General features: G+C 46.7%; 1 protein-coding gene across 1 annotated transcript; it reads right to left on the bottom strand.

Moving 5' to 3' along the window:
• Window positions 1-7,631: 7,631 nt before the first annotated feature.
• LOC120685771 (ankyrin-1-like) lies at window positions 7,632-13,352 on the bottom strand. The gene is made up of 7 exons (XM_039967857.1): window positions 13,201-13,352; window positions 11,327-11,960; window positions 10,733-11,223; window positions 10,017-10,626; window positions 9,120-9,658; window positions 8,343-9,042; window positions 7,632-7,741 (listed from the first exon to the last, which is right to left on the bottom strand). The coding sequence occupies exons 2-6, from the start codon at window positions 11,892-11,894 to the stop codon at window positions 8,419-8,421; spliced, it is 2,832 nt and encodes a 943-aa protein (XP_039823791.1). The 5' UTR covers window positions 11,895-11,960; window positions 13,201-13,352; the 3' UTR covers window positions 7,632-7,741; window positions 8,343-8,418.
• Window positions 13,353-14,432: the final 1,080 nt, after the last annotated feature.

Below are 14,432 nucleotides of genomic sequence, written 5' to 3'. Positions count from 1 at the left end.
CTGCCCGATCCATCATTCTGCAGAAACTACTACGAGATCAAGTCTAATCGCCCCATCTTAACCAACAAAACTTGGTAATTGCAGACCTGAAATCTCATCCAAACCAAAGGGATTAGATCAAAACCATCTCACCTTGATCCGCCACAGGCCTAGGGTTTGTGCAGCCCTCTCATTTCCTTCTTTTCCCCTCCTTTTCTCTTCTCTTCCCCGCTCCCCTCTCTTCTCTTCTCCGCTCCCCTCTCTGTTCTTGGGTGCATGGCAAAAGGGTGGGTGGTGGCGCAGGTAGGGGCGAGGGGAGTAGGTTTAGGAAGGGGGTCGGGTATTGTAGCACGCATACACTGTAGCGTGGGTCCGCCCGCCTAGCAGATTAAGAAAGCTATATATTTTTTATCCAAACTCCAAACGCGACATGTAAATAGTCAAACGGAGTGTACTCAATGAACTCAAAGCAACGGCGCTGTCCGTTTTGTCCATTAGAGAAATGGATAAAAAAATAATTTTGGTAATCAAGTTTATTTATTCTCATGTAGAAAGCATACTTTGCCTTTGTTCAATTTGGGTGTTACATAGATTTTCCCTATCTCTCTCGGTCCTTCTCCGTTCCCCTCCAAGCTCCTCCTCTCCCCCTACGCTCCCTCTCTTCTTCTTACCTCTCCCGTCCCTTCTTCACACCGCCGCCCCCACAGCGCATGCTGGCTCACCTCCCGCCACCGCCCGGCCCCTCTCTCTTCATTCCTTCTCCTCCCTCCCATCCCCATCTCCTCCCCTCCCCCCTCCCCACCCTTCTCTCCCCAGCGGCAAGGAGATCCATGCGCGGGAGTTTAACCACGGACGGCGTGAGCTCGGCGCGGGAGCTCGACCATGGGTGGACACGCATGGCCGGCCAGCCGCCACGGGACCTCGATCGTGGGCTGGCGTGGGAGCTTGGCATGTGGGTGGGCGCGGCCGTAGCGGCAGCGCACGGGGCCTTCCCCCACCACGCTCTCTCCTAGCAAGCTGCGGTGGGCGCGGAGCGGACGACGCAACAGCGACGACAGCTTATTTTTTTTTCTTTTTTTTGTTTTGTAATGGGGTCAACACTGCCGGTTGTTGAACTAGCGGTGATGGTTTTGGAACATCACCACTGGGTTGGGAACTGGCGGTGATGGCCCCTTCCAACACCGTCGACTTAAATCCAACGCCCTCCAAATCCGGCAGTGATGACCATTTTGAACCGGCAGTGATGGGGGAGTGCTGGAGTAGTGCAACAAAGGGCATCATAGAAGAAACAAGACGCTAGAGAGATGAAAATGATGAGAATTGTATGTTTAGAGAAATAAGCAGCTCAAAGGTTCTTGTTGAATCAGTGCTAAGAATGCCTTATCAAATTTTCGGCAGCCAATAACATTTGGTTAGGCTCCCGTCCTATATATGCTAAATTTAGATGTCCAACCCCCAACCCTCTCTTGCACCCCTAGTGTCTGTTTGTAATATGGCAAAGCGTCAACTACAATACTAAGGGGCCGTTTAAGAGAACGATTCAACGGTCAGGCCAATGCTGGTGAAGCAAAAAAAAAAAAAAAATCTTCATCCAATTTCTAATTTACTTTTACCTCGGTTACGAAATAGCTTCATTCTACAATATCTTAATTTGTGCAAAAAGATGAAGCCCATTCTACCATAAACCCTCCAAAACGGGACATAAACAGGGATTCATGTACTTCGAGTTACCTGAGCTTCTTGTTGACTTGCAAGATTATTACTACTCTTTGGACATGTGAGCTTCTTGTTTGCTGGAATGGTATTATTCACATAATTATTTTACCTACTAGTTGTCCCTAGCTTAATATATTTTGCCTCCCTTGCTGTGTTTCCCTCAAAAGAAGAAATGGCCATTCCTGGTGTAGGAGCAGGCACCAGGGGCGTCGTCTGGTGCTCCATTGCAGGCCACCGTGAAGAGGAAGAACGAGGAAGGAATCCGCTATTAATGGCAATGAAGTGTAAGTGCCCATAATCAATTCTTACCCTGGGAACTCGAGGCCTTCTGGCCTCCTTCCCTTCTTTGCGCTCAGTAGAGCAAAGTGTCTGGTAGCATGTTAGAAAGTGAAAAATAGAATGGAACGGGTGGAATGATTGATTTCATTGATGGTACTGTTTATACAAATACAGGCCCAACGGGCATGGAGGTTCCTCTTCTGAAGGGACAGGGTATGTTTTCATTCCCTAATTCGTGATAGTCTACCTGTCTGTATTTTTTAGCAGCAGTTTAGAAAATAACCATGCTGATACGCCATTATCCTTAGCAATACAAGTCTTGCCCCTTGATTCTCCAGTGTATTTTAGCCTCATACAAATCATGAGTTTTGTTTACTACCAGAACATACAGGCTGTGTGCTTTCTTATACATTTTTGTCATACCCCCACCACCCCATCCTCCATGCACACTTCCAACCATTAATTAGGCATTACTACTTGTTAGAGTATATTTGGTAGTTTAGATATTGTATCCGGACTGCCATACATATCCGGTGGGGTTGCCTTGCACCCCAAGTCTTGTACTCATATATACCGGCCGAGGCCTCAAACTAATACAATCCATCCATTACACCAATTCTATCCCTTCTATATGGTATCACAAGATTAGGGTTTGAGATCCTAGGCTATCTTCCGCTGCCCTAACCCTAGCGCCGCCGGCGCCCCTCCTGCCTCCTGCGCGCCGCCGGCCGTCCCCCACAGCTCCCATCCAGGGTGCCTGTAAGGATCACCGGGGTGTCCGACCCTAGAGGGGGAGGGGGTGAATAGGGTCGCTAATCGCTTTCTATCCTAGGGCTCAATCTATTTGCATGAGATAAACCTAACATGTCCTACACATGCTAGTTATGACTAAGGTTTATCTATGCTACTCTCTACTTACCCCTAAATGACTTGCAACCTATAGCCAATCCTAATCAAACTAACTAGGAAAGTAAAGGCACGCAAGATAGAGTAAATGCGTAAACATAATACGGTAAGTAAAGAGGTAAGGGAGAGAATATGCAAACTCCCGTGAAGACACCAAGACACATGATTCAACATGGTTCGGTTAGGATACTGAGTCCCTCCCTACGTCCACGACCACTTGTCCAACACGAACAAGTGTGATGCCGAGTCTCTTCGCTTGATCACTGTCTTGTGTTCGCCACCAAGGCTTTTGGCAAGCAAAGGCTAAGTGGTGCCAAGTCACCAAGACAAGGCCACCGCCACCGTCTCTCTCAAAGCGTCACCAACGGCACCATCTTCACTATTGGAGCTTCTCACAAAGAGGGGTCTCCTTCCCCGCACAAAGTGTCGTTGCCGCTCCACACCAAGTCGGAGGATCACACGACGAGTACACGGTTGCTTGCTGCAGCAAGACTTTGCTCAAGGGAGCTCTCGCAAGAACTAATCCCTATACAAGTGCACAAAGCACTCTCTCAAAGCTTCTCACAAGCTAGATATGACACTAAGCTTTGCTAGGATGGTTGGAGATGTTAGTTTGCTTGGGCAATACTTCCTTCAACTTTTCTGGCGTCCAACCTTATGCAGCAACCGGCCTTGGGGGGTATATATAGCCCACACATCCCAAAAGGGCCGTTGGAAAAGTGGCTGACAAAAAGCGCTATCACCGGTTAAACCGATGATCCACTTTGTGTCATCACCGGTTTAACCGGTGAGCACCTTTTTCCAACTAGCCGTTATACTTCAACGGTTACCTTAATCAACCGACGTAATCAACCGGTGAATGCATCTTCATCGCCGGTTTAACCGGTGCATGTAACTGTCCCAGAGTTCCTGAAAACCAACTCTTTGAACAACTACACCGACATAATTGACCGGTGTATCATCGGTTCAACCGATGTATGCATTTCCCTTGGTCTTCTTCTGTCGTTGCACCGACGTATTCAATATTTTCATCGTCGGTTCAACCGACACAAAACCCTAGCCTCAGTTTCTAGGTTCATTGCACTAGTGAGTACAATTTGCTCATCGTCGGTTTAACCGGTGATAGCAAAATGTCTCTGTCTTGTTTGTTTTGACTTGATTTCTTCACGGTCTCTTCAATTCTTTGTCCTTTGGACTGAAGAGGTTTCAGGGCACTGCCCTAAGACCCGCGAGGGGCGGCTCCCCCTCGACCCCCGTCTGCTAATCGGTTAGCGGAACCACCGTAGGGGCGGCCCTTCGGGCCTAGCTACGCCTATCTTCTCTTTGTCATCACTTGAACCTAAAAGCCTGAGAATGGTCATCTTAACAATCATATTAGTCCAAGTGTTATGTGTGTCATCAATCGCCAAAACATCATATTGAAATATGGCATGAGAGGCCATTTTCGCTACAGCGCCCCCTCGACGGCCTCCTAGCGCACCCCTGGGGAGGTCCCCCATGACCTCCGTCGGGGGCAGCGCCCTCCATCGCGGCGGATCGAGTTAATCTGCCGCCGTCCTCGCATCTAGCAGCAGCAGATCGTGACGTACCTCGCCACCGCCACCATGAAAGCTGTCGTCGACGACCCCGATCTGCACTGCCGTGGTGATAGCCGCAGTCTCCTCCGACGTCCGTGCCCTACCCCGTGCTGCTATGGTGGTAGTAGGGGCCCCGACACAGCGCGTCGACCTCGTCACCGGCGGCATGCATGATGGCGCCGCCCCTTCACCACGTGGGCTCCAGCCGCCTCTCCCTGCGCGGGCTCTAGCCGCCGCAAGGGAGGGAGCCGCTCGGCTTCAACCACCCCTCCGCGGCCCCTCCCGGCGAGGAGCCGCCTGGCGCAAGACCTCCAGCGCCGCCGCAGGGAGCCGGCCGTCCGCCTCCCTCATCACCGTCCGCCGTCCCTCTCTCTCACTCTGTTTCTTCCGCTCCAGATGCGGTCGTTGACTGTGACGGGAGAGAAGGACAAAGTGGAGATTGAGAGGATTGCGCTACGCGCACCCAGAGGTGCTACACGAGCTTCTGCTGATTTGTTTTTTTTGGTAATTTCTCTATTTTTTACTCGAGCACTGCTCGAGATTGAGTCGCCCACCGCCCGTCGACCGCACGCCTCTACTTTGACATCAGCATCGACTTCACCGGCCTCTTCTTTGTCTTCGACTGTGCAGCATAGCAACATGGCCGGTGCCCTAGGGGACGCCCATCTGTGCCGCCCACCTCGTTGCCTCGTCCGCACGTCGATCTTCGCCGGCTCGTCGTCGCCTCCACCGATCGGGTCGCCTCCACCGATCGGGACGCCTCCACCAACTTCGCCCATCGTCGTCTCGCCTCGCACATACTTGGTCTAATCAGCCGACGTGCGCGATCCACCTAGCTCCCGTGACGTCCGTCATCGTTTTGTGCACCTCTTCCCCGAGTATGGAGGGTGGTTGCTGCTTCGCCTCTTCGGGCAGCAGCGGTATCGTTCGTGGTGTTCCTCGTCGTTGCATCTTCACCGCCGCCGACTACGTCCTCGACTTCGTCCACGTCGGCTAGTTCGACCGCATCTTTGACATCGTCTATGACTATGTCAGTGCGCGCCTTGCGCGCACATGGTCTTCACCGAGCTGTTCGAGTTCTTCGTCGCCTTTTTCGAGCTCCGCCGCCGTGTCCTACGGTTCATCAGGCCTTGCGCCAGATCGTCCGGGGTTACCTCGTCGCTTCGTCCAGCACCACCTCGTCGCCATCGTCGCCGTCCACTTCTACCCCTTCGTCTACTCTAGCAACTGCGGGCTGCATCGGCATCTTCTTCCTCGCCGTTCTTCTGCGCCTGCGACCGTCGTGGAGGCCTTCTCTGCTGGTCCCTCAGACAACGGCGTCTTGGTGGTGCACTGTCCCTCGCACGTCCGGTCTTGGCAACACCAGTGCGTGCCATCATCCCCGATGCATTCACGGGTTTGACAAACCCGGGGATGTGTCGCTCGATGGCGTGTCTACGTCGACTGCGGCATCGACTCTCTCTTCGACTGCCTCGATGCGTCGCCGTCTTCGTCTCCGGCGTCATCTCCGTTACGCCTCCACCATGGCGCTTCCTCGTGCGCCCGCAGCTTCCTATGCGGCTCCTTACCATCGGCGACCTTGATAGCTCACCATCGACCACGGCTACCCTACGCACGACTTCCTCGACCATGGCTACTTGCTCCAGTTCGGCTTCTTCGACATCGGCACAAAGGGCTACCATCCGCATGAGTTTCTCGCCGGTTCTCTCCAGTCGCAGCATCCTCATTGTGCAGACGCTACAACTGCGGGGGGATGTCAGTCCATCGGTTCCTACCTTCGGCTTCTCCTCCAGTCTCACAGTCTGCAGTGCTCCCGCTGTGACTGCGGGGGGATGTTAGAGTATATTTCATAGTTTAGATATTGTATCCGGACTGCCATACATATCCGGTGGGGTTGCCTTGCACCCCAAGTCTTGTACTCTTATATATACCGGCCGAGGTCTCAAGCTAATACAATCCATCCATTACACCAATTCGAGGCTTCTTTCGAAGCTTCCACGTTAATACTCATTAGCAAAATGATAAAATTATAGGAATTCTCACAAAAATCAGAAACATATGGCTATCAATCCGTAGATCTTAATCATCATAGCTATTGGATCTATTATATTTTCTAAAAAATAGCCACTTTTGCCATTATAAAATAGCGACTATGAGGGGTAGCTCGAGGTGGCCCTCTAGGCCAAGATAATTTTTTTTTGCTATTTTTTTTTGTAAATTCCTATTTTGACTATATTTGCCGGCACGGATTAGAACTGATTCAGATAATGACTTAAGCTCATGTTGGTGCCATTTCCTGCTGGTACAATACTATTGTTCGTGCCAGGTTTGATGTCGGCATGAAAAACCATCCCCATTCGCGTCGGCTTTGTGGTGCCGGTCCGATCAGTGGTACGAATGAGGTTTTCATGCTGGCACATTTGAGGGTCCCAACAGTCTTGGTTATAACATGGATTAACTCTATCATTGTCCAAATTTTAGTTGTAGCGATAATTTTTCTAATGTAACAATGTTGATTGATCATTGGACTATAGTTTTGTAGATTTCCATGCAGTTTTTTTGTTTATGTTGTCATATTCTTTTCTAGTGTAATTTGTTCCAACCCAATGTTGAGTGCTTGTTGAGTTGTGAGCAGTTCAGATTCCATGATGTTAAATGAAGCTTAGGACATACTGTTGCCTGATGATATATATATATATATATATATATATATATATATATATATATATATAGATCATTTATTTTTTTGAGGTGCATGCCTCCCTTTCCCTACACCAAAATGACACTCCTGCACACCCATGCAACAAGATCTTTGACTTCATTTATGTGAGCTACTGCGTGTTCAACTCTGTGAAAGCCATGCCACTACTGCTCATTCCCAGATCCATACGATTAAAACGTGTTGCTTCCCCAGTATTAGTATGTTCATGCATGGCAAAATATAAGACTTCAAATCGAGAAATCACTCCTTAAGCTCCATTACAAACAACCTTTGAAACATATAAATGAGCATGCATGCCATTACTAAGGCCCTATTTGTCAGAGCCCCTAGAGCTGATTCTCTAATGAATCCAGCAAGAGCTCTGCCATACAATTTTTTAGAGAGAAGTGATTCTCTGCTGATTTTGTGAACCCTAATATATTCCTCATCAACAAACAGAAACATGCAGGAAATTCAAGTTGGAACAAAAAGATCATGCATAAGATCAAGGTTGACATAGTCAGAATGGTCAAAGTACATAGCTCGGGATTCCATGAAATTGCCATCAGCCTATTATCATGCACAGGCCCGTATTTGGCCCCGTGCAAGCCGTGCGACCACACAGGGCCCCCAAATTTGAAGGCCCCCTAAAATATTAGGTATACACTAAGTATAATTATATAGATGCTTTAATTTAGTTGATTGTTGGCTCAATTTGTGGCAAAACATGGTCCAAAATGCTCCTGAAAAATGAATTGTCGTAGGCGTATCGCTTGCCGCTTCCTTTCGCACGGTTGTTGCTCGGGATCACGCGTGTGCCCTTGAGTCGACCTATCACAGCACCCCAACCTCTCCAGAATTCTGTGTTTTGAGCCTAAAATCGGCCCAATAAACCATGCCACTCGTGTTTTGTTGCTAGAACAAATCTCTTTTGTTCCGCAATAATTTTTTTTCTTGTGCAAACAATAATAGTTTTTCCAGCAATAGTAAAAATTCTGAAATAAAAAATAGTTATTGAACCTTGTGTGATGATTTGACTCCCAGTCACACGTGTGACTTCTAACATTCGCACTTTTACACAATACATCACATTTGGCGATCGCGATTCTGCACTAGGCCACTAGGGCCCCGTGTATTGTTTGGCACGGGGCCTCCGAATTTGCCGGTACGGTCCTAATCATGCAACATACAGATTCTTCTTATTTTCTTTCCTAATTAAAACAAGAATGTTTCTAGAACTAGTAATCGAATCAAAAGAGATTAGACCATATTAAGGAGATCAGACTGGAATTTCCGACCCAGACAAAACCTTAACTTCCAACCCAGACGAAACCTCAACTTCCAGATGGGCCATTCTCCTAGCAGCTTAGTAAAAATGGGCAATGAACCCGTCAGAACACAAACCGCAATGGCCAGCCATAGGAGACGAGGAGCCAGAACTGTGTATAAACCAGTTGCAAATGCTGTTGTGGTTGCCACGTACGCAAGCCACATAAGTTTCTTTGTAAAAGATCTGTAGTAAAGCAAAAACTCAAGATCCTCCCACCTGGCTATGATGCATACGAAGGCAACAACAAGGGAGGAGCACATTGCTATGGTGTCAGAGATCAAGAATGCCTGAAATGCAGCCTTCTTTGCCATGATGGGAAGCCCCTCGCCTCCAGCATCATTGCTGTATCCTCCGGGCAAAGTGAAAGCAGCAGCAAAAGTAATCGTCGCGATTAGGATCGCCACTAGGGAAGTGTTGCCTGTGTATGTTTGAGTCAGTGACTTGATGTCCTTTCTTGATAAGTTTGTCACTTTATCCTTGGCTTCCTTGTGAAGATTATAAATAGATCCTGCGTCTTGAGGATCAGCTTCCGACATAAGCATGAACACTTCATTCTGCACAAATTATATATGTTCGCATAAGCATGCCAATTATTAATGCAAAGACCTACGTACTGAGCAAATATACGTACCCAGTTTAATGTCTTGGCATGATCAGTGGCATCAAATAATAGCCAGGCAGCTGGGACACCGTCGTTCTCCATAACTGTGACGTCTATGTCTGGGTGACGCAGTAATGCAGCGACCATCTTCGGATTGCACTTCTCGACAGCGAGATGCAGAGCGGTTCTTCCATCATTCTTACGTCGTATGTTAACGAGTTTACCAAGTTGTGGCGATCCAAGGACAAATTCTACGAACTCCGTCTGTTCGTACGCTACAGCCTGGTGCAGGCATGTCCAGCCATTTATTCGGTTGTAGGAGGGGGCATCTGGACAATGTTTAAGAAGCTCTCGAGCAACACCAACATGGCCTCGGCCTGCAGCAATAACAAGGAGAGGGGTGCCAACTTTATTTATGACATACCCCAAATGCCGATCATGTTCCAAAAGAACTGTTAGCATGTCAGTCTTGCCCCATAGTACCACCATATGCATTGGAGTAGTACCCATTTGCTCGTTTTCTTCTCTAGCCAGCCAAGGACGTGTCTCCATAATCTTTTTAGCGATGGCTGGAAATCAAGTAAAGACGGTCAAAATAAGCTTCAAGGACGGTCAACCATCCTGTATATATATTATTACTTCCTTTTTGTCACATTTGCTTTCTCCTAAATCAAACTTCTTCTACAACTATACTATCAAACATATGCACTATCAAAATATATTCTACAGTAGATACATTCAATGGAATAAAGTTGGTATTGTAGGATGTTGATAATTACTCTGTAAATTTGGTTAAAGTTGGACAAGATTGACTTAGGGCAAACAAATATGACAAAAACACACACACACACACACACACACACACACACACACACACACCTGGATTATACTAGAATACTAGATGTTTGCTCGGCATGCATGTCTCACCTGAATTACCGTTTCTGACGGCAGCGTGCAGAGCATTCCAGCCATCGGCTCCGCCATGAGCAGAATCCGGAATCCCCAGCAGTTTCTCGAAGACCTCCGCATCATTTCTCAGCACCGCAATGAACATGGGTGACTCAGCGTATTGGTTCACAGCTTTTGACAAGGCAGGCTCTGCTTCTATCAGATCGAGCGAAAGCTTCCGGTGTCCGCCACGCACGGCGTGATGCAGTGCGTTGCATCCATGTTTGTCTTGCATCAAGATGGTCTCGCTTAGCCGCTGCTCGCGGCACAACCTGAGCAAAACAGAAGCCAAAGAAACACGGCCGCTTGCCACGGCGGTGAGCAGTGCCGTCTCGCCGTCCGAGTTGACGGCAGCGAGGAGCGAGGGCTTCAGAGCCAGGGCGGCCTTGCAGAAGCCCTCGTGGCCATGGGCGGAAGCGATGTGGAGGCAGGTGTTTCCCAGCAGAGTTGTGCCGAGCAACATGTCTGGGTCATGCGTAGCCAGGTGCCGCATTACTACGGAGTCACCAGCGGCCGCTGCTTCCTGAAGACGCCCATCCATTGCAGATAGTCCAGGTGAGGAACTAGTCGGAGCTGTATTGTCATCCATCTAAGCCAAATGAAAACAAAGAATATGAAGGCACAGACGATTGATACTTCCTTTTTGTGGATTGACATCAGTACATCACATAGGGAGAAAATTAAACAATACTTACCGAGGGTAAAGCCTTGACTTGGTTACCGGCGTTGTCAAGCACTGTGACGTCTATGTCTGGGTGAGCAGCGATAATATTCATCATATATTTTTTGGCCGCGAGATGCAGAGCAGTTTCTCCCTTATTATTTGCCATGTTAATGATGTGCCGAAGCTGTTGAGACCCCAGAACAAACTCAATAAACTCTGCGCGCTCATATAATAGAGCTATGTGAAGACATGTGGAGCCATCTGCATCGCTGTAGGGGGCATCAGGGCATTGTTTAAGAAGCTCCCGAGCAATACCAACATGGCCCTGAGATGCTGCGACACAAAGGAGAGGGGCCGCACCAACCGTGGAGATTAAATATCCTAAAGACCGATCATGTTCCAACAATACTGTAAACACATCAAGCTTGTCCTCAAATGCAGCCAGGTGCATAGGAGTATTGTTATTCTCATTTTCTTGTCTGGCTAGCAAAGGATGTTTCTCCATAACCCTTTTGGCCATAACTGTAGCAAAATAAATTAAGGCACGAAAGATGGTTATGAATAGTAATAAATTTCATAATCCTCTAATTATTCCAGTTAGCTGTATGCATATACTCGTTCTCACCTGGATTGCCGTTTCTGACGGCAGCATGGAGAACATTGAAGCCGAAGGCTCCCGAATGAGCCGAATCAGGGATCTCCAACAATTTATCGAGCACATCTGTGAAATTTCTCATCACCGCAATGAACATGGGTGACTCGCCGATTTTGGTCACAGCTTTCGACAAGGCAGGCTCAGCTTCTATCAGCTCGAGCGCGAGCGTCCTTTCTCCTCTTCGGACAGCGTGGTGGAGCGCATTGCATCCAAACCTGTCCTGCTTTAAGATCGTCTCGCTCAGATGCTGGTCACGGCAGCACCTGAGTAGAGCAGAGGCTAAAGAGGCACGGCCCCTTGTCACGGCGGTGAGCAGCGGCGTCTCGCCATCCATATTCATGGCAGAGAGGAGAGGAAGAGATGGGTGCAGCGTCAGGACTTCCTTGCAGAATTCCTCGTGGCCCTGGATGCAGGCGATGTGGAGACAGGTGTTCCCCCATGGAGTTGTCCCAAATAGCACACCCGGGTCATTCAGAGCCAGGAGCTTCATTGTTTGGGCATCACCAGATATGGCTGCTTCCAGGAGCCTCCCGTCCATAGCGGCTTCTCCTTGGGTAGTTGTATCGATCGTCAACAAATAATGGTTGCAAAATGATTGAATTATCTGTTCAGCAAGAGCATTATAAAAGAACAGCAAACATTTGATCGATAATGGGGGGAAACTGGGGATGAACTGGAATGGTACTGCATGCAATTGACAACAAACAAAATACTAAATGTCCATCCAACACATGATTGGAATCTTACTATTACTAGTTGGAGACTCCTTTTGAAGCCTCCAGGTGAAGCCACTAGGATCCTAGGTGGACAGTCTAAAAAAAATAAAGAAATCCTATAAATTCTCACAAAATTCAGAAACTTCCAGCCATCAATTCCGCAACTTTAATCATAATAGTCATTGGATCTATTATCTTTTTCTAATAAATTACCCTTTTGCCATTATAAAAATAGAATAAAGTAACCCCTACACATATATCTAAATTACCCACCTCTTCCATTATAAAAAAAATAATCTAAAGTAACTCCCTAATCTTCATGTAAATTACCCACTTATGCTATTATAAAATAATATCAAATAACCTCCTAAATTTTCATATATATTATCCAATGAAATCATAATAAAAAGTTAAAATAAACTCCAAATCTGAATCAAAATAATATTATTATAATAAAATCTTAAAGCACATTAATATAAAATTCTAAATTATTATTTCTATCATTACTAATATATTATTTATGTTATTATTTATATAAAATACTAACCATAATGTGTGTGTCACCATAAGAATACCCATTTTTATGTTATTCACATAGCTCAAACAAAGTGTTCAATTAACTACATATCAAACATATATGAAGGTGCGATGCAAAATGAGAAAAAAATATTAGTAACTAAATCTATCACATTTATTACAATTACATTATGATAAATATGTATCTTTACAGTACTAGATTAAAATATTAATTGGTTAAGGAGCGCATGAGATAGATAATTATTTATTAGATATATCTAACTAGCCCGTACGGGAGCACGGGTTGATAGACTAGTCCTCTTAATGAAAAACGTGCTCAAGCACGGTCGCAAAAAAAAACAGATGATGGAATCCAATCCTCGTAATTTAGTGTGACTAAACCTAAGACCAATATACTATTGCTATATTTCTGGAAAACCATCCTATTGCTTGGCAGTTATGCAGTTGTTTACATTGAAGGTGTGCACAAAACAAACATAGAGCAATAAGATGGACAAAAATTGGTGCGAAATAGAGGCATGACCTCTTCATATATATTGTGTACGTTGTACGTTTTGCATGCTAAAAACCAAGGATATATATTCATAATACCTGGTTGTCGAATGTGGCAGCTATAGAGTGGGTGCTAAGAGATATAATTGGTCACTTGGCACTCAAATCATATTGTCAAAAAATCGATGATGAGGCAAGATGGAACAAGGGGGTTAGATCTGTGCAGCGAGAAAAGAGGCTAGGCAGGCAAGGAACTTGTCCCTCGCAGCAGATCACTAATAAGGAATGAAAGGAAAAGGGAAAAGGAAAAGGGCAAAAGTAAAAGGAAAAGGGAAAAAGTAAAAGAAAGATTCCTTGAGTAGTGGAACAACAAAGAAAAGAATTACTGTTAATGGCGTTACTGCAGCTCATGAATCAGGGTGCGGTAGAGCAGGCGTTAGCAATGAACGATGACAGTTGTGTTACTCGGTGTTCAGGTCTGGTGTGCATGCTAGCTAGAAACCACTTGAAAGTGAAAATAAACAAAAGATTAGTAGTTAAGAAGATATACACAACAGATAAAAAAGATATAGTTCATGCATGAAGTATAGTATGAACCTGTCCTTCGTAAACATGTAAAGCATATGGATGAAGTATCTGGCAAAGCAAACTCAACAAGACATTGCTGACAGATTTTATTACGATTTATCGGAAGGTCCCACTCCCAATAGATGGCTGTGTTGGGTAACAATGGAACCAGTGGCCTTTCTCCAAGTGATGCAGTGGCGGACCCAGAAATTTTGCAGAGCCCGGGCCAATATCACAACAGACCCGGACGAATGGCAAATCTAATGACACCCGTAAGCCTATCCAGAGCAGTGTCTGCCGAAAGCTGTAGAACAATGAAAGAAATAGGGGAGCTGATAGTCTGCACTCCGCAACATGTGCTTTGTGCCTTTGTCCTTAACTTTGCTCACGCTATTTTTTTTTATCCGTCTTAACTAAGCTCGCACATACATGTGGACTTCCGCTCGCGGAGCCCGGGCCGGTGCCCAGGGTCGCCGTTCCCTGGGTCCGCCCATGAAGTGATGCATTCACTTCTCCTATTTCATCTAGCCAAACAACCAAGAGCATTGTTAATTGGGTATGCAAACCACATAAGCTTCTTTGTAAAAGATCTATTGTAAATTAATAACTCAAGATCCTCCCACCTTGCTATCACTACTAGAAAACAGGCCAAAGGTCCTGGCCAAAGGTACCAGCTGCTGTTGCAACTGGTACTAATGCCACGCATCAGTACCGGCTGCAAAAGCAGCTGGTACCTTTGGCCAGCGGCGATCAAAGGTAAGGTG

The sequence above is a fragment of the Panicum virgatum genome, chromosome 8N, assembly GCF_016808335.1.
Source record: "Panicum virgatum strain AP13 chromosome 8N, P.virgatum_v5, whole genome shotgun sequence".
In the NCBI taxonomy this organism is placed as follows: Eukaryota; Viridiplantae; Streptophyta; class Magnoliopsida; order Poales; family Poaceae; genus Panicum; species Panicum virgatum.
This window is presented reverse-complemented; position numbering and strand designations above follow the sequence as displayed.

Excerpts from the sequence above, each read along its gene's own strand:
- LOC120685771 (XM_039967857.1), bottom strand. The coding sequence starts at position 11,894 with ATGGACGGGAGGCTCCTGGAAGCAGCCATATCTGGTGATGCCCAAACA. Across the intron at positions 9,659-10,016 it reads CGTCAGAAACGGTAATTCAG|CCATCGCTAAAAAGATTATG; the intron begins GTGAGACATGCA and ends CTTGATTTCCAG. Across the intron at positions 9,043-9,119 it reads ATGCCAAGACATTAAACTGG|AATGAAGTGTTCATGCTTAT; the intron begins GTACGTATATTT and ends TAATTTGTGCAG.